The following is a 24,237-nucleotide window of genomic DNA, read 5'->3' on the forward strand; positions in this document are numbered from 1 at the left end:
TTTGTGTCTCTACTTGATTTAAATAACTGGACACAGCTTTATTATGTGTCTCTGTATTTAATGTAGCTGATGTGAAGTTTAGCGTGTTGATGCGAGAACATTTTTTAAACAAACAACAGGAGAACTGAGCTTTAGTTTATTATATCTTTATGAAAGTCATCTCTTTGTTTCCTACAAAACATTCCAGCAGTTCAAACGCTGTCTTTTCATCACTGGGGATGGAATAGAAAGATTTATTTACATATTTATGATTTTTATCCGTTTAAATAAAAAATAAACAAACAGAAAAATACCCAGATTAGTTAAAGTAATAGTTTTTAGAGAGACGTTAAGGTTGATGCCACTCATGTCTGCACAGAGAATATGAAGCTGTTTAGCTTCGCTTAGCATAAAGACTGGAAATGGGGAAACAGCTAGTTTTGGTCAAAAGTAACAAAATCCACCTCGCACTGAATAACACCATCTATACTGTTTGTTCAAACTGTACAAAAATCCAAGTGTAAAAACGACAATTCATCACTTTACAGGGAGTTAATGTGTCAGACTCTTGGCAACAAAATGAAAAATTATTAACTGTTTTCTCTTTTGAATCCTATTTCATCAGCAAATACTAAATATTCCTGTAGTTCTTTTTGCTAAATGGCAAGTTTTAGTTATTTGATTGTCAATATGTTGTTTTATAGTGTTATGTTTTGTAACGCGTTAAAAAAAAAAAAAAAAAACTTTGAGCCTACAGAATGTCAAGTAAACTGATCTTCATATGTAAAATTGTTGGAATGACACTTTAAACTTAGATTTAAAGGCTTTTTGATTTGATGAAAAGATTCAATTTAAGACGCAAAAACACAAAGACGAGAAGAAAAACAAGGTCTTTTTGATAAAACAAAGAAACCCTGAAACATGTCGTTCTGTTATTTTTTACAAACTCAATTTTACAAGTAAAAAAAAAAATCATCGTGTCTGCAGGTGAAAGAGGCTCAACAATGGTGACTTGTTTTGGCAGTAATGATCTTTTCTGGGATGGTTTCGGTACCTTTTTAGAACAAAACTTTTTCTGTAGTTGCAGGAGGAACTGAAACTCCCTACAAGTTTATTCTGTACAAAGCAGTGTATATATTTCCATAAATATATTGTATCAGGACAGAATATCCTGAGTTCATACTATGAACTAGCGCAGAGCGACTTGGTGGTTGGTCCACTGAACACAAAAATATAAAATTCAACAGCAGTCTGTTTTGTTTCACTGCGAGCCTCGTTATTCCAGGAACCACTTTATTTCTTTTTTTCTTCGATTTTACTTTTTGTTGTGAAAAAGACAAAAGCAATTAAATAATTATAAAAAAGGTGACACAAACAAACAATATATCTACAAAGTCAACACTGATATTTACAACTATTAAATAATCCCCATTCAAAACGAGATTTTTCTATAAAAAAAAAAAAAAAAAAAAAAAAAAAAAGGACAAACATGAATAAACCCGATGGCCGCCACACAAAGTTGGATCTTACTGAACAGGAGGGTAAAGAGTCCCTGAGCAAGGCACCAAACATCAAGTGCTGCTCAGCAAAAATCCATCAGCACCCTGTTCATGCGTTTATCAGACAGAGACGGAAATCAGCTGATCTGAAACTTTGTTGAATGATTAGTAAAAAAAAAAAAAAGCTGGTCACAGCTTCTCTGAGGTTTTTCGACTTTATTTGCTGTATTTGTTTGTAGCCTTAATTTGGCAAACTGGAGGCATCCAAAGTAGCCGAGTTAGCACTTCCTGTTAGCAGCGTACCCCCGGATGTACCAACAGCCATCACTGGATTACTGTGATCCTGAACAAAACTTAAAACTGTGATGATTCTCAGGCAAGTTCTGGTTAGTTACACGATTTGTCTTTATTCCTACGACTTTTAAACTAATTTACGGACGGTTTATTTGTGATGGACAGAGATATCAGATATGACTCAGAAGGAGCGTGATGTTTGTTTTTGTTTTGTTTTTTAGGGCAAAGTGAAGCAATCAGGTCTTGTTGATGAGCAGGCCAAACCAGTCGGCCAAATCGCTGACTAACCACTAACTTACTGTTGTTTTTATGCAACTATCACTTTCATCTGACACATTATCTTTGCAGCATCAAACTCGAGGATTTGCGAGCTCCACTAGACGCTGTAACCGAATCATGAAGTCCTTTAAGTAACATTTTAAATTATTTTTCCTATTGTGAAATTACTTCTCTTACTTGAGTAGACAGAGCACTTTTTCCTACAATTTTTATTTTCTTTTATTGGATTAATTTGCCTATTTTTAAAGTTTCTTACAATGATATATGAAAGATAAGCAGCAAATTCCCACATTTGAGAAGATGCAACCAGCAAATATGTGGTAATTAGGCTTGAAACTAAATGACTGAAACTATTAATCAACTTATTTTTCTCTTGATAAACTAATTAACTAATAAATCGACTAATTGTTTCAGGTGTGCTGTGAGCTTCTCTACAAAAGGCCAAACATCCGTCCAGCTTCCTTAAGATGTATAATTTATAAAGAAACTACAAGAATGACAAATCAGCTCTTCTTTGTGAAAAACAACTCAACATTAAAACACGTGTTTTAGCTGTTAGAGCTTCTGTCAGGAACTAAAAGATGCTGTTTCTTCATGTTTTTCCCGTATGTGATTAATGAGAAATGTTAGCCTCTGCTGATGTTAACAGAGACGGACATATTTATATCAGATGTTTAAACAGTGGAGTTATTCTTCTTCCTGCTAACATCAAGATCCAACTTCACGCAGCGGCCGTCAGAACTGATCTCAAACATCCAGACTACATGTTTTCGGTTTTCGTCAACACAAATATACAAACGGAAACTCCACAGGAACCACGACCGAGCGGGAGACGTGTCGGGGAAAACACCCCTGCCGGAGCTGCACAGTCTTGATTTTAGCTTCTCTTATTGCTGATGAAAATATTTCACTCCGACTGAATTAGAACAGATGAGATTATGCAGAAAAATATTAATCCTGATATCCAGGGAACTTTTCACTGTAACTGTGCAGCCCTGCAGCGCCACCCGTGGGCCGAACCAGTTACAACCACAGACTGGAAGACATGACAGCTCGATCGCCCCCGGCGGCTGGCTGCAGTACAGGTGGGGACGAACTATAAAAGATGGTTTCACGTCATTATTGACAGCTGAGCCCCGCTCGCTACTGGGTAGGACAGACATTTTGTACAGTGGGAGGAAGTGGAGACGTGTCCAACATGCATTCAAACTGTACATTTTCACAATTAAATATTAAAACGCAGCACTCGTTCAAAGTGCGGTGCGCTCCCGCGTCTGCATCCGACTTTCATTTTTAGAAATTTATACATTAGGACATTATTTTCTAAGAGCTTGGTGACAGTGGTCACTGATTAAAATCCTTCTGCAGGTGTTTCATGGAGAAAGAAGAAATGTGTATTTGTTACCTGCCGCAGGGATGATGACGTTATTTTTAAAGATATCCGTCTTTGACAACATCAAAACAAACAAATCTTTAAGCGTCAAACTGTAATGTTTTCTGTTTGCCATCGCTGTCTCTTTCCATCAGACCCCTTCTGATTGGCTGATTAAATATTCGGCGGTCTGTCGGCGGGCGGGTAAAGGTTGCCTCGGGGATGGCGACGATGAAGAGGAAGAGGGGTGATGGTGGTGGCGCCCTCGCAGCGAGGTGTGGTTGCTGTGGTGATGGTGGGGGCTGTGGTGGGAGGAGGGGGGAGGCGGGGGCGGGTCACGGAGAGACGGCGGCACGGCGGAGGACTTGATGGGGACGATGCGGGTGTCCATGACCTCGCAGTCGACCTGCATCATCATCTCGTAGCCCTGAGAGGAGTTATACAGACTCTCTGAGGGGGAAGACGGGGGAGGAGGGAGGGAGGAAAGGGGGAGAGACGTTATTTACGTTCTTTTTTAGATTAAACTTTATTGTCATTATGCAAAGTACGTGTACAGAGCTAATGAAATGCAGTTTTAGGGCTGCACGATTTGGAGAAAAACGGTGCCGAGTCTACTTAATTATTAAGGAAAGCAGAAAATGCTGACATTTTGAAATGTGTTTTTCTCAACTTGAACAAAGTTAAACAATAAACAATATTTACAGGAAGTAAAACAGATGTAAAACAGAAGAAGGGGAGCGTGTTGCTCTCAGGACGAGGCGGCTAGAAGCATCAAATATTGGCACTCCGTCTACTTTTTTACTTGAGTATTAAAACCAGTTCCAGCTGTTTCATTTCTGTAGGTTGTTTTTTTTAAATTTAATCTTTGTGCAAGCAAAAGGTTCTACACTGGTCTCTAATTTGTTAATGCTGAGCACAAACTTGTCAATAATCATATTGTTCAACATTTAAAGATTTGCTGTAGCACGTCAAACTTTTTTTAATGTCCCGCCCCATCCAGGCTGCGACTGGTCGGTTGACGAGAAGCGGCTGACAAGCATGTCGGCTCTGCGAAAAGTTGAGCATGTTGAACAACAAAAGTCATCGATCCAGCTAATGTTAACTCAAACCTTCTTTATCTTATTCTGTCTTACTGCTTTAGCTGTTGACGACGTCTCTCTGTCACAGAGCGACTGGAGCACCGCCAACGAACCCGACTATGTTTTGAACGATTAGCGGGGGTTATGGTAGCTTGTTGTCTTAAAAGTTACTCGCACACTGCTCATAAATTATTTTTCTCATTTTTCGCACGCAGGCTTATCTGTTTTCAGGGGCACATGCACGCACACTTTTACAGTTTTACTAAATCGAACAATCGGTTATGTAATCGCACATGACGACATCGCGATTGTGATTAGATTATTTGTGCCTTGAAAACCACAATTCCCATGAGCCTCAGCTGCTGCTGCTGTGACCAAAACACTCTCACGACGATCAGTTACTGGATGTTTTTTACTGAAGTGCATCCTGGGAGTCCTCTCCACTCCAGTTTTATGTCAACAGGCTTTGACTATTTAATCAGATATTAGTTTTAACTTTTGTTCTGATTTAACTGAAAGGGAACCCTCCCTTCCCCAAAGTCGCGTATGTGACGTCATAACAGTTTGTCTCAATGACTAAAGCTAACGTCAAAGAAGTAAATGATGTGATGAAAAGACCAGGAGTCTTTGGATTAAACACATCAGGTGAGATTTGTGCGTGGGACATAGCTAAGCTACCTAGCTAGTAGCAACAAGGCAACAAACATTAGCTTAGCATTACAGCGCTAACACGTTGGAGACGAGAGATGTAGTTCACAGAGCGGTTTCACACAAATCTAAATGTTGCTTCCACAGTTTCACCACAGTTAAACTGCGACTTTCTTGACTTGGCAAAATTATCTTTTCAATTGACAAACATCACGTGTGGAATTTAGGGCACAATTCAAACTTGTTGTCTCTGACGCTGACGCTACTGTACGCATTTATATCAGGTCTCATTTATGTGAAAATGTTATGACAAGAATTAACACATTGCTTTAGTTTACAATTTATTTTAGTACATGCAGTTGCTTTGAATGACATTTTAAGCAAATTTTACTCCTCTGGCCTGCAGTTCTGCCCAGTTCACCATCTCATTATTTCACAGTACAACAGAGCAGTTTAACCTTCAGACAGACTCACCGTTCACAGACATGGCCGGCATCACCAGAGACATTTTAGGTCTGCTGGTTTTATTGTGGCTGATGGCTGGTAACAACAGGTGATCCTGTGGAGAGAGAGAGACACTAAAGTCAGAAAGATTTCTATTTTCTCTATCTCAAAACTTTCTTTTTAAACACGGGGATGAAAAAAGAAATTGAACTACTAACGTTCTGGCTGCGATTTTTAAATATCCTTAAACAACACAAAGTTTTTATTATTATTATCAATGTACATGTTTTATGGTTAACACATACTGTAGTATTTTATTTTTCAGGAATCCTTAAAACAAATGTAGAGAATCTGTGTGAGTTGATCAGCTGTTGTGAATGTTGCTGACCAGAGATCAGCCAAACGCACACACACGCAGCTACAGCTTCCTTTTAGACAGAAGTTTAGTTTGTGTTGAAATGTTTTCCTGGACTGAGCTGTCCTCGTACCCGTCCGAAAGAGACGACGTAGAAAGTGTCCTCTCTGCGGTCGATGGCGTCCAGGAAGTCGCTGTAGGTGACCTCAGGACCAGGAAGCACCTGCAGCTGACTGCAGACAGAAAAAAAAGATCAAGGTTGTTATTAAAATTTACTGCGACAGTTCACTTGATTTGTTGATCGCCGCACAAACAGTTTAGTCGGACTGGATTTCTAACTTGAAAATGGCTTTTAAACATTTAGGGATGTTTTATGTAACTTTATTAGTTGCCAAGTCTGTTAGCAGTAGTTCTTTTTTTTTTTTGGTAAGAAAACAATGTAAGAAACATGCAAACCTTTCAAGTATACTTCCTGTTTCTAATGTAACTGTACACTGTTTCGTCTTTCACTTCACCCAGCTGACACAAATACACTGGTTTACTTTAAGTATAAATTTTTTATATATATATATTTTTTTTTTTTTTTCTCAGTTTCGGGAGAGTTTGCATTTCTCTTCACGCTTGGACTGAATCTTCTCTAATGACAGCTTGCAGTACCTTTCTATGGAGCGGTGAGTCTGGATCGGCAGATATCTGGAGAAGTTTGTCTTCCTCATCTGAGCTTTCTGCAGGAAATAAAGTGAGATTGAAACATAATTAATATAAACTTTAATGATCCTAATATGGAAATCAGATTAGCTGATCTCTAAGAGATGCAAAGCAAATAGCAGCTTGTACAGACGCAGCAAATATGTTCTCTGAAATATATTCAAATGGAGCTTGAAAAACTGGCCGACAGAGAAGAAGAAGAAGCGTCAGTGTTAAGAGGAAGAAAACAGTCTCCTGAACCTGGGCAATCTTGGCCTTCTTGGCGATTTTTGGTTTTCCTCCAGACTTCTTCCGGTCGATCTGGTGTCGGCGGACCCAACCTCTCAGCTCATCTGCCAGCCTGAAATCCACAAAACAGTTCAGCTTAGAATCCAGACAGGGACAGAAACACAGCAAGAAACATGAACCTGAGACAAAAGCAACGGCAGGAGAAAATCTAACAGCTGTAATACTTTAAATACTGAGGATGGAGGAGACAGGAAAAGGTTAATTCAGCACAGGAGAAAAGAGACGTGTAGGTAGAAATATCAGCGGCGCTCATTTTAGCCCAATTTAGAAAAAGTAGAATTTAAATCTTAACATTTCATTTCGTTAACATTTATTTCTCATACATACATTTTTCCATCACATGTGAAACGGTCTTAAATAGAGCATCATTTTATATCCTTCAAACATTTCTGCAACAACAGTATCACAGTTTGATAAAAGTAACAGTATTGTTGCTTTCAGTACTGTACTTTTACTTAAAGTACATGCAGGGTAACATAGAACAGCAAACACCAGAACCATATATGATGGTGACAGGTAGTGTTTGTCTGTGGTAATATTGAGATATGATGTAGTACATTATTACCATAACATGTAAACTATGGCTACACGATTTTTGGCATTTCCATTATAAGGTATGAACAAAGTTTAGGTTATTAAATTTTACTTTTTATGTGTATAAATGAAATTATCTTTAGAGCTGCCGAAGTTCATACCGAGCGTTGCAGGTTAAGAAAGTCGCAGTTTGGACACACCTTCCATTCACTCAAATGAGAGAGTGCATCCAAACATTTGACTGGTACTGTATGTGTGTTTATATCAAGTTAATCTAAGAGGAAGCTGGAGGAGGAGATGAGGAGGATGAGGAAGGATCAGAGGCGGGACTGACTGCCCGGCCAAACACAAACTTGTTAGATTTTAAGAGCTTTGACTGACCTGAGAGACTCGGAGCGGTTGAACTGTCTGCAGTCTGAGGAGGTGAAGTAACGATCGATGTCCTGCAGCACCAAATCCTTCATGTCACTGAACACGTCACTCAGGTTCCTGCGAACACACACAGAGATCAGGATGCTGCACAGACACAGTCAGCAACGCATTTCTTTGAAGAACACGTCAGCATGTGTTTCTCTAAGCTGAGCTGACACTAGGGTTATAAAACGGTTACCGGCTTAATGGTAAACCAGAGTTACCATTTCAAATACCAATATCAATTAAAACCGTGTCGGATTGGTGCGCTTCATAAATACTGTCCAGCGTCAAACAAAGTTAGAAGCAGCCAATGTCAATGAAAACCTGGTGGAAGGCAGTGTCAGTGGTCTGGAGATGTTTTCTGAACTCTGTAGTTGTTTTGTTTATTTAAAATCTGGCAGTCAAACACCACAGACTCCTTCACAAGATTCCTGCATCAGGTCTCAATTAGTTTATATTACGTGGTCAAAGTTTAACAAAAAACAAAATACTACATTTGTGTTCAACCTTTGCACTATTTTTCATTTTTAGTTTATTTTTCATTAATAGTTTCAGCTCTAGTTGAACGACAAAAATGAACATTGTGAGTTTGATTTTCTGGTAACTTGCAGTATAAAAATAAACATGTTCTGCTCAGGAAAGTGAATACTGTGGAGATGATAGTTTCAAATATGATGTTGAATGAATACAGAAAGACTCTGAACGAGTCAGTCTTGGAATGTTTTTTATCTCACCTGAACTGAAACGACCCTGCAGCCTCGTCTCCGGCTTCCTCCTCCGTATCTGTCCTGTCGTCCACTCTGCTCGGAGGCGGAGCAGCTGCCTCCTGCTGCTGCTGCTGCTGGTCTTGTTGTTCCATCTCCAGCAGCCGCCGGCCCGTATACGACACCACACCTTCCTGTAGGTCCGTCAGCTTCCTGTCTGTGATGCTGCAGTGAAGAAGACCAGCGGGGCGGTTCAGTCACAAAACTCTTGTTTTCCAGAATCAAACCATTTTCTTTGGATTTGTAGATTTCAAGTTAAATTTGGGACTAATGAACGGATTTAACCGTTCTCTTATGTGTTGTGTATTTCAGTGTCATCATACACATGAGATCCTGGAAGTACTGGATATTTTAGTTGATTAGGTCACTTTTCTTTTCAGGGGACATAAAAATTAAATAAACAAATAAGATAAATATGTAAAAAACACATAAAAAGCAAGTAATAAAATCATGAAAAAGATGCAGAAACAGCCGTGAGCAGTGCGCAGGATACCTGACGGGTCCGAAGCTGAAGGTCATGAACAGCAGGACGGCCATGACGCATATGGCTCTCTTGTTGTTCGCCGAGTCGCTGCCCTGAAAAACACAAAATATTTTACATGCAAAACCATATGCAGACAGAAGCACCTTACAGCTCTTTCCTTGCTTGCTCTGTGACTTGAACTGGATTAACAAGATTTTTTCCTGTGATTTTAAGAAAACAAACAGTCTTTGAGGTTTATTTCCTTTAACCAATGCTCAGTGTTTAAACTAAACTAGCAGTGTGTGACTTTTTGTTCAACACTTTCTCACCGATTTCCATCATCAGGTTTTACAGGTTGAACAGATCTCTCCCTTCGAATGTTTTTGTTCTCTGCGGTTCAGTCTGGATCTTCTCCTCTCTCCTTTTCTCAGAGTTATTTCTTCCTGTTCAACCTGTTGTTGTTAACTGAACTCATAAGCTGCAGCTGTACTTTAAACCCCTCTGTGCTGCAGTCAGAGCCTACGGGGAAATCAGCAGGATATTTCCTTTAATCCCAGCCTTTTCCATATTCCAAGTACAGTATGAGCTATTTATTCCTTTCTTTATCATTCATTAATTAATCTCATTTTTGAGACCATCGTTGTCAGTTGGAACATTAGAAAGAAGAGGAAGTTAAACCAGATTGGACCATTTAAAGATCTGCAACAAATGCCTCTGTAAACACATTATCTTATTAAAAGGATTTTCAAAATCACCACAAAAACAAATTAGAGGAGCTGCAGTCACCTACTGGCTCTCTCATTGTTTCATCACTGTTTCTGAAAAGCTGAAACAAGTTTCTGGGTTTCTAGGGAGATAAATGTGGACTGGACAGTAAAACTTTATCATTTTGACCAGGAGATTTTTTTATGATAATTCAAAAACTTTAACAGCACTTCTGTCGATAAAACTTGAAAATTAACAAAATTTAATATTTGAAAATATCAATTTTTTTTTAAATGTTTAGTGTTATCGGCTAATCTAGAGTTACTGGCTTTATAATGATCTTTCTAAAATAGTTTTCTGCCTTTTCATGTGTGATCTTTGTTGTAACACCAACCTGCACGGTTTGGTGGCTGAAAACATGTTACTAAATTTAGTCATGACATAAATGTCAAAGTGCAGCGGTTAAACTGTCTAAATGAAGTCTAAGCTCAAGAGGAAAGATGAACAGTAGAGGTTTCTAAAAAGTTGTCCGTCTTTCATACATTTGTCTTTTCTAAGGGACCCCTGAAGTCAGTGCTCCATACTTTTTGGAGGACAAAGTGTGGTGGATGGTTAGAGGAGGAGCTAAAGTTGATGAAGAGTCACATCCTCACCTCTTTCCCGGCCAGCCTCTCCCTCAGCGCCTGGTTCTCTCTGCGGAGACGTTCGTTCTCCTGCTGGGCCTCCCTGAGCTGAGACTCCAGGTTCTGCAGGTACTCCTTCTTCTTCTTCCTCGACTGGCAGGCCGACTCCCGGTTCTTTATCATCCTCTGCTGCCGCTTCAGCACCTTCATCTGCACGAGGAGGAAGAGGAGAAGAGAAAAGGGAAGAAGGGATGGAAATAACACAAAGGAGGTTTGAATAAAAGGAGGACAGAGGACAATGGGTAGAAGCGTCAGCGAGGAGGAGGTTTGGGTGGAGTAAACATGCAAAGATGAAATGAGAAAGCAAGAGGGAAGATGATTGTTAGAGGTTGTTAAAACAGTAGAGCAGAAGTAAGGAAGAGGAAACAAAAGTGGGAAAGTTCAACAGGTGTGTGATATAATCCAAAACCTAAGAGTAACTGATGTGTTCTTATATCACAGCCATTATTTAAGAGGTGTCAGGTGAACTACAGAGCTTCAGTCTGATGTTCCTGCACTTCACCTCCCTCTGACTGTCCTGTTATGTTTTTGAGTAAAAGAAACAAACTTCTCTTACAGGCTGACTGCTTGTGATGAGTTTTAAAGACACAGTTAATGCCAACATTGGCGTCCAAACTATGGACTCAGTCAGAACTCACGTCAATGTCGTTGGAGTTGCTGCACGGTAATGGCGGCGTCGCCGGAACGATGGGTTTGCTAGTGGGCGGAGCTGTGGGGCTGGAGCAGTGCTGGGGGATGCTGGGAGAGACGGGCTCCATTTTGACGATGGCCGGAGCTGAACCGAGGCAGACGGACGGAGACAGGACGACTGGAGGAGGGAAGACAGGAAGAGAAGCATCATCGCTGCTCTGATACAGGTTGTTTTCCCTGCGTAGAACAAGGCACTGACTTCAAAGAACTGATGTTCGGATGTTGGACTCAAAGGACCCTGTTACCTACATTTAAAAAGGGGTTTCTCTTCTGTATGGTGGCCATTTTAGACAATTTCAGCCTTGCATTATTGACAAACTTGGTCCAACCTTTAGTTGGACTCAGCTGCACTTAGACTCCGCTGTGCTACCATGAAATGTGTTGCCAACCACCAAAACAATTGTCCAGATATTTAACTCTGAACCAGGGTGGTGGATAGAACAAAGCTGTTAGGGCAAACTGCAAGCTGTGATTAACAAGTTTCACAAAAACAAGTTTACACTTTCACACTCATGGGAGAACATACGAGAGGCCGGTATGATTTCAAAAGTGTCTGTGTGTGACAGTCATTTGTGAAACAGGTATCAGACCAATATTTGTGAGCTGCATGTAACAGTGCTTGCAAACTGCTTTTGTGAAACGGGCGTGGCTAAGAACCTGTAAATCCCATTTGTCCACCACTAAGCCTTCACAACAGTGATGTGGTTTTAGATTCAGCCTCTGGTATTAATGCCAGAGGCTGAAAGTTTAACAAGTTTGACCGCATGACACGGCCAGTAGAAAGTCATTTAGTGTTTGAATGTTCCCCCAAAACTCTATAACTAAATAGATAATGAGCTTAATTAAACACCTCTTACCAGGTCTGGTCTGGTCCATGGAGGGGAGGCCCTGCAGTATGAGGGTCTTGGCTGGTGCGGGGGTCTGGGGGACGGGGAGGGTGGTGACGCACACCGGCCTGGGCTGGATGGGAGGTTTGGTGCTCAGGATGGTGCTGGCCTTTAATGTGGCCGAACCCGGCAGAACTGAGAGAAAAACAAACATTTTCAGACGTCAGGATCTTTCTGAAACACCAACAGCAGAGTTTGATGCATTTCCTACATCAGCCTCATTAAACTGCGTTGCACTGTAGAAACACAACAACAATACACGACTCAGTACTCTTGTGGCGTGAAGTGGAAAATCTTGCAATGCAAATAGAAGTTCCAGCTGATCGCTCCCATCATACTCTCAAGTCATTTGAGTTTACACAAATGAGTATGTTATCACTTGAATCATTTGCATGCACACAAAGAAAAGCTGGTGTTTGGAGGAGCAGGTGTGTGTGTGTGTCTGCCAGGAGCTTCTTTACTGCGGTCCTGAAACACACCAAACTATCCGCTCATTATCTGCTGTTTATTATTCAATAGGGCTGTAACGGTTCTGAAACCGCGACTGAAACCGTGACACAAAAGTCCACGGTCTCGTGTCGTGGAATCGAGAGACAGAATCACGACACAGACGCTCCCGGACAGTTGTGCAGACTGTGGCGGCGGCCGGTGGGGTCGTAGCAGTGTTTATATGACTGTAGGTTATAGTAGCTAACCTAGCCTGTCTCTCACCGTCTGGCTCCGCCTCTTTCTGTCTCTCTCTCCCTGCATGCGTCTCTGCTGACTTTCTCCATCAGCAGTACGTTTCACAAAGTCGCCGTGTTTAATAAAATAACCCGCGATTCAGTTTTCAAGTGCGCAGCATGTGGATCGAAACAAACATTTTTGAGTGACGTCTGCAGTGGTGCATTCACTGTTGCTCCGTAACGTAACATTTCCTCCGTGCCCGTTAACGTAATATCAGATAACATCTTTCTCTGTGTTTCTCTGCCAGCTGTAGGTCTTTATTTTGTAAATATTACACCTTCAACCAATTTATTGTCTTCCAACTGCACGTTTGTCATGAATACGTGATGATGTCTCCAACTGTGGATTCGGTGTATCATTAAACCCCTATTATTATCTAGGTCTGTAATTTTGAGGTGCTTGCAAAATTGCAGACCTACTTTTTAAAAGTATCCAACCAAATCAAATCCCACCCCCTCCCTTCAGGCCTCTCTCAAAAGACACTCCCCCAAAACACATGCTTATTTTAGTCCTGAAACAGCTGATTTTATTCATTTTTGTTTCAGAGCATTTGATTTACTGATTGCTGTTGAGATGTGTTGAGGATATTTCTTAAGGAGCTTTGTTGATGTAACAGGGAAAGGTAAGACAGGTCTGGCTTAAAGTCATTAGCTGACCCCACAAGTGCTTCCAGCTCTTATTTCTCTCATGTAACTGTCCTTGTTAGGGAGGCAACAGTTAGACTGATAAGGTAGAGACAGCAGCTCAGACGTCAGGCTGGCAGATATCGGTGTTCTCTGGGAATCTGGCAAGGCTGAGTCCTAAAAGAATTTACTGGCTCCACCGATAAGAGAACAACTCGTGGACCTGGTGAAGCATTGAAGTCTAAACATCAGATAGATTTGTTGTTCTAGGTTAAAGCCAGTTAAAGATGACCTTAAAAGGGAAACATACATGAACGAGGGGGAAGACCAAAAGATGTTATTCTTCAGATTTGGTGTTGGCATTCAGTGTGTTCACATGTTGTAAGCTGGCGCTGTGTCTTCTCGGCCGGGCTCAATGAACCATAATAAATCTTCATCAGTCTCCGCATGAGAGGTGCACTGCATTATATTCTGTTATATTTTGAATCGTCACCTGCCACCTGAATTTTGCGTTTCTCTTTACATAAATAGAAACATTTCCAGAGCGCAGGAAATTAACTGTTTAACGCTCAAAATTTTCATAAATTCAGCAAATACAATTGGTTAAGGTTAAACCAGTGTTTCCCAAGCTTTTGGCTTGTGACCCCTCACAATAAATCAGTGTCTAATTGTAGCCGCTTGTCATGTTTCAAATGTTTGAGTTGTTCTCCCTCTAAACTTCTCACACTGTTTTCTTTAAACAATTGTTTGAGGCTCAAACAGGTGAAGTTATTTCATATTTCCCAAAAAGAGAAAAGTTTTAAAATGTTTTTACTTAATCTGTGCAGCAGAACTTTAAATTTAAGTTATAACTTTTACATGATTTTAAATGCAGGACTTTTACTTGTAGTTGAGTATATTAACAAAAGGATTTGAATACTTATTCCGCTATTGTTGCAGTGAAAGAAGACTAAGCGGAGTAGATCCACGAGAGTTCCCACACCAGATGAGACAAACAGTAATCCGTGCATTGTGTTGTAGGTCTGTCCTGTGGTCTCAGTACTGAATACCTCCTCTGATGAGCTTTACCTTCAGGCTCAGCTCCGATATCACCAACCTGACAGTCGATCTCACGCTGCATTTAACCCTCATGTGAGCAAGACCTCCAGATATGAGAGCGTCTTTCAATTCAGGCGGCACTTTGCTTTCAACTCAGAAGGAAACGACTACAGTTTTGCAGCAGAGTACAGTGGTGTAAAGTGCAACAGATATTTATCTATTTTATCCCCACCACTCACCATCAAGTAGCTCTTTTTTGTGAGTGTAGTAAAAGTGTGTTTGAGCAAGAGCGAGCGAGCGGCACAGAGAATACAGAGGGAAAGGTGAGCTGTAACTTTACGGTGTAGGTTACAGCTTGTCAGTGAATAAAGGCTGCAGATAAAGCTCCTGTGTGTGTGTGTGTGTGTGTGTGTGTGTGTGTGTGTGTGTGTGTGTGCGCGCTCTGTTTCCACGCCGCTGGAATAATGAAAGGGGTTACCAAGTTGAAGATGATGTCAGGCAGTTGCACGCGGCATTACCTGCCTACATTACCTCACCCCCATATCAGTTTAATATAAAGAGGAGCTCCCCCTGGTATACTGTAATATGCAATATTACCGCCCAAACCTAACTGACGGTGTCGCTTTCTTTGTTTTATTTTGTTACTACTAAAATGTAGTTAAGTGAAGTTACTGTCGAAGAATACTAGAGTAGTAGATAAAGATGATCTGCATTCAAAGACTTCTGATATGATGCATGTTTGTTTATTTATATTATATTTAAAGTGATCAGATATGAAGACACTGAGGCGGACATGTTAATGTAACATGTAAATGTGTGTTATCGTTGCGTTTTGTTTCCCCCTCTTGTTTTGCTTTGGTGTCATGTTTAGGGGTTTTTGTTTTGTTTGTATTTGTGTGTATGATGCAGATTGCATATGTTGGCAAAATCACAATTAATGAAACAACCAAAAAGATATTGTTTGGGGGTTAGAGAGCGTCGCATCAACACAAATCTGGTGCATCATATAGAACAAAATGACATATAGTTAAAGTACAGTAGTAAAGTAGTAGTGTTTTTCCCATTGACCGTATAAGCATGGATGTCGTGCCCACTGACTTCAAACATGGGTTTCTGAAGAGCTGTTGTGACGCTCAGCTCCCGGCGGCCTGACTGGCTAATCCAAAAATGTGCAAAGAGGTGGAGCTAAATGAAGCCTGGATGCTGAACCACCTAGTGAGCTAGCCACCTGAGAGGCACGTCCTAAAATATGCATAACTTTAACATAAACAGGTGAGTTATATAAAAAGTGACCCCCTGCACCCTCGTCATGAACGGGGAAATTAGCTTTAGAGATCAAACCGGTTTTTCTACCAGGCTGAAAACATGTTTATTTCTGCTCACAACCTTAAAGCTTAAAGCTCTCCCAGCGAGAGGCTGAACCTACCTGTAGCCTGAGTCTGGAGTCCACTGATGACTGCTGGGATCTGTGTCGTTAACGGCGTCTGTAGCTGCGTCTGCTGAGGGGGTACGGCTGAAGTGGCCACCGTGATCTCCATGGACCCCAGCGGAGGAGAGAGCACGTCTCCGTACATGTATGGAGGAGTCGGAGGGTTTTCACCTTTAACTGTGATCTGGACGGGAGAGAAGACAGATTCTGATATCCAGGTTTGTTTTATGGGTTTCGCTGCATTAACCTGATCATCCTCTGACACCATCATCTGTACTTACTGAGAGTTAAAACCTCTTAACATTCCTGTAAAATTCATGCTAAACGCCTCTTCAAGGCATATCCAAAGTAAATTGAATGCAGTTCTTGAACCATTTGGAGTATACGCCTGGTTTTGGGCTTCTCTGAAAGACAACGCTCTGGAGTGTCTAAGTGCTACTGGAATAGATTAATATAAGTTTAAACACACTAAAACTAATACCGTAAAACTTCCGCCTATCATTTACTGGCCTGGTGTGGGAACACATTTTGACAAATAAACGCCTGCCACAATTTAACGCCTGGTCTGGTTTTTATAAAAGTTCTTTGGATGTATAAAACATTTTAAACCCCGCGGAGTCGCCCACTTTAGATGCTTCTAAGCTGCTTAAACGTATGATCAATGTGTCAGTATGGACATGCTACACATCGTTAGATCGGTTAGATTCTCCACAATTCAATAGTTCAGTTCATTTAACGGACCGGATGTACCGGTGTACCCTGCCTGGTACAAGAGAGGAAAGAAAAAAATAAATAAAAGTGATGACTGCTTTACCTTTGAAGCCTCGTTAAGCCCGAATGTGTCCCTTCCTTGATTATTTATCTTCCTTTAGTCTGTGAGGGTCCACCCATCAAAAGAATCAAAACAGCTTTTCATAAAAATTAATCCAAATTGTGAATCCTGTCATGTGAAGTCCGTCGCTCTCTGCTAACTTCTCTTCAAATAAAAGCCCAGGCTATTATTCAAAGTTTTACAGTATATTTTTCATTTCTGCCTGAAAATGCTTGCTAACAAATGCATGCAGACAACCATAGCTGGGGCTTATTAGCTGGAAAACACTGTAGGGCCCAGTCCAAGATTAAATTTCATACCAATACCATGAAAAATGACTATTTTACACAGGTTTTTCTAAGTGTTATTACGGTTATAATGACATACGAGCCGCGTCTGCCAGCAAATCTGAAATGATGCGGCAGCAGTCTGTGGGGATTTACTGATGCAATAATGTGTTTTGGACTGCTGGATTGGATGAACTGGACCTTTGACAACGTAATAAGACCATTTTTGTTGGAATATAATCAATCGGTGGATTAAGTTACTGTGAGGCTTCATAGGTGAGTCGCGTCAATTGTGATTATACTGGTTGGTCTGACAGAGGCGCTGATTGTACCCGCTGTGGGGATTGTATCTTGAAATGCTTTGCATTGGTCGAATCACGAGGATTTTAGCTTTATCATATGAGTATGAAGTTAACATAGCAGCTGTGTGGGACAGGACCTGACGGCCTGCGGGAATGTTAAGAGGTTAAAAGACCTGAACAGAAGACGCCAATATGTTTAATTATAGAGTTAAAAGAATACTTCCACGATTTAAGAAATAAGTAGTGGTATAAGTTTATTTACTTCAGCCGTAAAGAGAATCAGGCCTTCTATTAGAGAAATGCCTTGACTTGTCATTTCCCCAGTTAATGCAAACCTCCTCCATGTTTACATGTTGTCTTGATAAATGTCGTATAATGTCCATTTCCACAACAATAATTCCCACCATGCACAATAAGGCTGCAACTAGCAGTTAACTGATTAATGGAGATTCCTCTCACAGATGAAGTATTTTCTTAAACACACACCTGTGGGTCTGGCGAGGACACCGAGCAGTCGGACCCGAGCGAGGATGCAGGAGAGGGAGGCTCTGCTTTCACCTGGAACACTGGACACACAAACCAACCAGTAAAATGAGAACTGCAGAGAATGAAATCATATTCAACAGCTGAGTTAGATTTAAAAAGAGACCTACACATTTCCACTGGTAACGGCTGAGTAATAGTCATTTCACTTTTAATCACAGGAGCTTCCCCTTCAGAGAAAAAAGACAAAGACAAGAGTTAATCTGACATCAAAGTGGCAGCAGCTGAGGTTTAAATGTGACTGGAATGTGACTCAATAGTTTAGATTTAGTAATTATAATACCTTTATTTATTATTACGATTTCTGATGCAATACAATATAAATATAAAGATTACGGTTTGAGTTGGATGATTTTCATCCTGAAAACTTAAATGACTCAGTGTTTTCTCATGAATTTCACCAAAACCCAGGATGTTTAACAGTTATATCAACAGCACAGAATCACTAAACACTTAGACATGACATCATTTATGTGTCATGTTAATTCATGTTAGAAACTTCACACAGAAAATCTGCGGTAACAAAACATGGCAGATGACACCAAGTGTCCGAAGTGGGTGAAACACAATAAATTAAAAAATAAGGAATAAATCCAGGCTGTACATTATTATAGTATCTTATTATGCTGTTACTGCATAATACTCTGCAAAACGCATATCAAAAGGTGGTTTAAGGTTTCCCCGGCGAGTGCCCACGGTCGGCTGGTCCTGTTACCTGTGAGAAGGTTGTCGTCCAGGTGTTGCCATGGCGATGTGGGGTTGTCAGGATCGAGGGTGAGCACGAGGTCGTTCTCAAACTGCGAGGAAGGTTGGCAGAGGAAGGGGAGGGAGAGAAAAGGCGGGTGGAAAATTAGGCCAAACAACTGCTGGATCCATCACATCTGCACCTGTTCCATTCAGCCAACCGACTAACAATTAGCCTGATTATTCTTTGACCCATCATCTGTACTCACTGATGGTTGAAAGACCTGATTTGCATTGCAGGCTGCACAAAGTGAATATGTTTAATTACAGAGTCTACAGTAAGCGTATATATAAAAGTATTCCTTAAATACTCAAATAGTGGTAGCAGTAATCGTATTTGCTGTAGCAGCATTCTCGTGGGGGCGATACATTATTTTTACACACATTTAATTATCTGTTAAGTTCTGTGAGCATGTAGCATGAACGATCTGTGGTGCGTTCAGTCAGTATGTTATCTACACTGATTATATTCACTGTAAACACTCTGGAAAGCATTCTCGTGGGAACAGCACAGCTGAGTCCATTAATTGTGAGCATTAAACTGGTTCTTTAAACAACAGTAAACACATCTTCATTTCACTTCTAAGTAGCCCCTACCGGGTCACGGATCACGGTAAACAAAAGAGCGGCACACTTCCTGGTTAACCGGCAGCTTCAACCAGGAATCAGTTTTGCCACGAGTCGTGGAGAACAAGAAAAATAACTTCTAACATTGACTTTGTTTAGCTGGTTGAACATGTAAAGTTTCCTCAGAGCCACATTGTTACCTAAATGTGAAGGGTTCATCCTCTGAAGGTGGCTATACTGGGACATAGACTGAGCATTTCATTGACAGTCTAAACTCAAAATCCATCAGCTTCAGCCTTAGCTGCACGTAGTAACATGGAAAAAGTTTATCTTGTTAAATAAAAAAAAAAAAGGCTATTTTATCTGCAACATGAAACAGGTGCTCCAAACAATGCCGACCGAAAGTGGGCGGATCATGCTGGAGTTGGAGCTGATCGATGTTAAACAGCAGTTACTTTTAGTGAAATTACTAAAACGCAGAAACGAGAGATGGTGTGAATGGCTCCTGAACCGGTTGAGCCAGAAGAAGGAGGACAAGCCAGATGCAATGATCCCAAGCCAACCAAACACAGTTCTTGTGCTCTGCGTCTCTTTGATGTGTAGTTACATTTTTGGGGAGGAGCCCGTCAGGCTACACTCCTCACATACTCATAGATAAGTATAAATTGGCCTTTAGTCTCAAAGTGTAGCTGAAGCTGACAGGAATTTTGTTAGTTTTAGACGTATTTTGATCACCGTAGCCTTTCAGATTCATGCACGCAAGCCCGTACCAAATGTCTTGGTAATCCAATCCAATAGTTGTAAAGATATTTCACTGTAAGGTAGTGGACTGACTAACCCGACAACACCAGCATGACTAAAAACACAATAGAATAAAAAGACTAATCACATTCAGATGCCCTTAACGGTTACAAGGAGCCATTTACTGAGAGGGAATGATGGTCTTTAGTAATTATGACTTTCCCCCGCAGACTGAGCTCTGAACCTATCAAACCGTGAACTGTATGAAGGGGGAGTGTTTGCATATTAGACCGAGCATCGGTTACACTCTCAGTCCCGGACAGAAACCAGAGCTGCGAGCAGCGACGCTTTCTTTTTGTCTCCCTACCGATGTTTCGTATTTCAGGCCCCGGCCGAAGTCTCCGTCCTCCCCCTCCTCCATGCTCTCACACTGGTACAGGCAGGCATCTGAGGAGAGACACAGGATTTAAACACATCATGCTGTGAGCAGAGAGAGGAACAAGTGAATACTGATGAACAGAAGTATATTAATAGCCAATATATTCAACGGAAAAATAAAAAATTTGCCATGCTTCAGTATTTTCATTTTTAACACCACACATTGCAAAATAACAAAGATAACAAACACAACGACAACCAAGTGCATACAGATTAGTTAAGCACTTTAAATAATATTATATGGCATCTTATTGTCACCTCCACAAATATAAGTATTTATAACAACACCATTTCTCCCATCATGCTTTGCCTGCTTTGATGATGTAGAGGTGAAAACACAACTCTGGACTTTGAAACTGAAACAAACACTGAGGCCATTTCTCGTGCCTACATCTCGTGAAAGACAGCAGGTGTGAATCGAAGCAGCACGTGGTTTACATCTCATCAGCTCGTCTCTGCCGCGTAACACCAGAATATTTTCACATTTCACAAGTCCTGCTGATAGACGAATAGATAAGACACAGAAACGGGAGGGTTCACTTGCTTTGTGTCATCTATGCTTGGTTCTCTTTGTCCTTTAAACTAATATTTGTAAATATGACAAATAAACTGAAATGTCGGATTTAAGGTATAAACTATTTTAAACTGTGGAAACTTAGATAAAACATGTCAGTATGACTTCGTTATAAATTATAGGTCAATTGAAATCGTAGCCAATTACATATTCTTTATTATTCATTAAATTGTATGCGTTTTATTTATGATTCCCTGTCACCGGTTATGTTGTTATGCACCAAAATACCAAAGCTAAAATGATTCTGGGTGGTTTGGGGGCCTTTTCCTTTTCCTTTAAGGGCCCATTTGAAAAGGAACAGAATAACTTGTTTCATTGATTTATTTATTTAGTGCTTTCTCGTTCGTAAAATGTAAAAATGTCTTTTGTGGTTTTCTACCTCTCGTCTGCATTAGCTCGTGCTGCTGCATTGACCCAGTTCTCTCACGGGGATCATTAAAGTTTCATCTAATCTAACAGAGTTTAATATCACACTGTAAAATTACTCTGTTAAAGTAAAAGTCCTGCATTGAAAATGTTACTTAAGTTCAAAAGTATAATCAGGAAAATGCACATTAAGTATCAAATGTAGAATTATTCAGTGCAGAGAAATGTCCCCTGTGAGTGTGTGCAGTATATCGTACACACATTTGTTAGTATATTGTTAGATTACTATTATTACTATGTTTAAGCAGCATGTTTCTCTTGTAGTTGGTTGAGTTTCATTATAGATTATTCTGATAAGTTATCTTAATTAATCAATGTTTTCTGTATTATATTCAGAATTAAACAGAGCTCAACGTGACACTTTCAGGTGCCTTTTTCTGTCCAACCAACACTTCAAAATTCAAAATAATTCACTTCAGTCGAGATGAAGAAAAGCAGCAAACTGTCCGTCTGAGGAGCTGAAACGATGAAATGTTTCTGGTAGTTTTACAAGTGATATTACTTTAAATGATTAATAAGTTATCAAAACAGTCTGTGATTCATGTTTTGTTAACTGACAAAGCAATTTACCATTTAAGATCAATCTTTATAGGGGTAGCAGTTTATTTTACAATGCAGCACGTTCTAAAGCTGGGAAATAAGCGAATAAATTTGTCACATAAACGAAGTAAATACTATAATATTGCCCTCTGAAATGTATCGAAGTAGAAGTACAAGAGAGATGAAATGTAAATTCAAGTACCTTGAATTTGTACAGTAATTGTACTACCTTCCACCACAGCAACAGCGCAGTAAAATAAGTTTGTCAACCAGCCACAGCAGGCGGTAAATCTCAACAATCTCAGTGTTTGACTCTCAAATTTACTTAAAGACCCAGGTGGTTCATCCACAGCCTACAGCATTTAACTGATAGGTAACATGGTAATTATTCTCCTCTCTAATACCTTTCAAATAATTATGCTTCAGTCTGAAAACAGCCAGATTAAAAACCTGCCTGTCCTGATGTAAGAGCACCTGTCTGTCTGTGGGGCTGCATGATAATGAAACCTATCAATCATCATAAGAAATCATTTAGTGACAAAATTCTCCTCTGTTGAACAGTTAGTAGTCGAATATGTTCTTATGTTTCAGGATGTAACACAACAGGATATTTCTAACTAGCTGTATATGCAAACAAACACATGCCAATGTGGATGGTATCTACTTAATAAATAAAACAAGCATCCTTCCTGTCCCACAAACTCATCGGCTTGTACTTCTGAAATTTAGATTTAATTCATGCATGGTGTATAAACTGTATATATAATATCAGACAGGTATTAATCAGTTCCTGGCAGGTTAATATTCCCACATGCAGTCAAAAGGCAGAACTGCTTTTACTTTAAGACACTAACTACACCAGCTAAAAAGCCACATGCAACTGCCTGACCACGATAAGAGCTGCGACAGGAAACATGTCAACACAGGACAGTAAAGTGCGGGTTTTATAAAGTGAAAGAGAGAGAAGAGGGGACGTGTGCTGCTTCTGTTAATGCGGGATCACGCTGTGCTACACCCGCAGCGCTAAAGATAAACTGACATATCCGGGTGTGATTGAGGAAGCCTACGCACACGTACACGTTATAACCGCGTGTAACGGTCATCTCACGCGCAATTTCACGCCTTCTTTATTAAATAAAGCCGTTAACGTGCGTATTGAAGACTTTGCAAAGGAGAAATTTAACCGTTAAAGACGTTTTTAACGCCCTCGCGTCGCCTCCGTCTCGCCTGGGAGGAGGAGGAGGAGAAGGAGGAGGGAGGCTGCTGGGTCGTTTTCACGCCTCGGCTTGCTTTTTTACCGATGAAAATAGATGTTTATTTTCCGTTACAGAGGCTTTAAATGTGAACTCACCCCAGTCTTCGCTTGTCAGGAGGTTATCAGCGAAGAAACGACTGTCCAAATCAGCTAGTAGGTCCGTACTCATAGCCACAAAGGCGGTGTGTTTGGAGAGCAGCTAAACAAACACAGGCAGAACACAGCGGCTAAATTTAGCTGTAAGGTACCGCGGTGATATTGGGCACGGATATTATTTATAATTCAAATTAAAGGGGTGTTTCCTCCGTCGGAAAGGTGTTATTTGTATTCTGTTTGTGTCTCCGGTCAGTCTGCCTGTCGGTTCTTCCCTTTGCTCCGCATATGACAGACGAGGAAACGCATTTTCCGGAAAACCTCCGCCCATTTCTGACAAAGCAGCCAATAACAGCAAAGAATGGTGTGATTGACGAGGCGGGGAACCAATGGGGGTGATTCAGAGAGTGCGATTGGGGCGCTAGCTAGCCTACTGTTGAGGACGATTTAGAGACGGGGCTTTAAAGGTGATTAGCCCAATCAAAACAGCGTATTTTGATGGACAGCAAAAATCAACCAATTAAAACGAGGAAATTCCGGGTCCACGTCAAATTGACATTCGCACTAGCCTATTACGGTTTACCAATGCAAAGCAAACTGTTATTGTTGAAGTCACGTTGATTCAAGCATTATGAAAGCGCTGCTGTGTTTAGTAGCCTCCACCGTACATAAAATAAGATGGTTTTCTAAACTTAACCAACCGACTGTGTAAGCTACTGAAATATGCTCCATTTCTGCAGGGACTTTTCTATTGAAATCTAAATCTTTCTGGGTGGAGATGGTGAATTATTACATAACTCCAGTGAGGGGCGCATGAGGACAGGCTGTGCTGAAACACACCGCCTGCAGCTTGTACGTCTAAACGTGAGCACTGTTTGTGTTTTTAAAATCAATAAGGGAGCAGGTGTTGTGAACTGCAGAGTGAACATTTAATTAGCTGAGCAGATGCCTGCAGGACTTTGGTCCTCTTGTGTATTTGAAAATAAAAGCAGATGAGATACAGAATCTAAAAATC

At 40.6% G+C, this 24,237-nt stretch overlaps 1 protein-coding gene across 1 annotated transcript; it reads right to left on the reverse strand.

Moving 5' to 3' along the window:
* Window positions 1-130: 130 nt before the first annotated feature.
* atf6b (activating transcription factor 6 beta) lies at window positions 131-23,501 on the reverse strand. Its single transcript, XM_038724893.1, has 17 exons — window positions 23,226-23,501; window positions 20,264-20,343; window positions 18,560-18,641; window positions 17,955-18,014; window positions 17,788-17,867; window positions 15,899-16,085; window positions 12,056-12,220; window positions 11,147-11,316; window positions 10,479-10,658; window positions 9,151-9,233; window positions 8,628-8,822; window positions 7,861-7,968; window positions 6,898-6,997; window positions 6,607-6,674; window positions 6,083-6,182; window positions 5,625-5,709; window positions 131-3,873 (listed from the first exon to the last, which is right to left on the reverse strand). The coding sequence occupies exons 1-17, from the start codon at window positions 23,296-23,298 to the stop codon at window positions 3,575-3,577; spliced, it is 2,115 nt and encodes a 704-aa protein (XP_038580821.1). The 5' UTR covers window positions 23,299-23,501; the 3' UTR covers window positions 131-3,574.
* Between the last annotated feature and the right edge of the window lie 736 nt (window positions 23,502-24,237).

This window comes from Micropterus salmoides, unplaced genomic scaffold (genome assembly GCF_014851395.1).
Source record: "Micropterus salmoides isolate LMB-PRFRI ecotype aquatic unplaced genomic scaffold, ASM1485139v1 Ms_hic_scaffold_17, whole genome shotgun sequence".
Classification (NCBI taxonomy): Eukaryota; Metazoa; Chordata; class Actinopteri; order Centrarchiformes; family Centrarchidae; genus Micropterus; species Micropterus salmoides.

Bases quoted from the DNA above. Each gene is read 5' to 3' on its own strand.
- atf6b (XM_038724893.1), bottom strand. From the start codon at position 23,298: ATGAGTACGGACCTACTAGCTGATTTGGACAGTCGTTTCTTCGCTGAT. The intron at 17,868-17,954 runs GTAGGTCTCTTT...TTGTGTGTCCAG, and splicing joins GCCGTTACCAGTGGAAATGT to TGTTCCAGGTGAAAGCAGAG. The intron at 9,234-10,478 runs GTGAGGATGTGA...TGTGTTTTTCAG, and splicing joins AGAGGCTGGCCGGGAAAGAG to GGCAGCGACTCGGCGAACAA.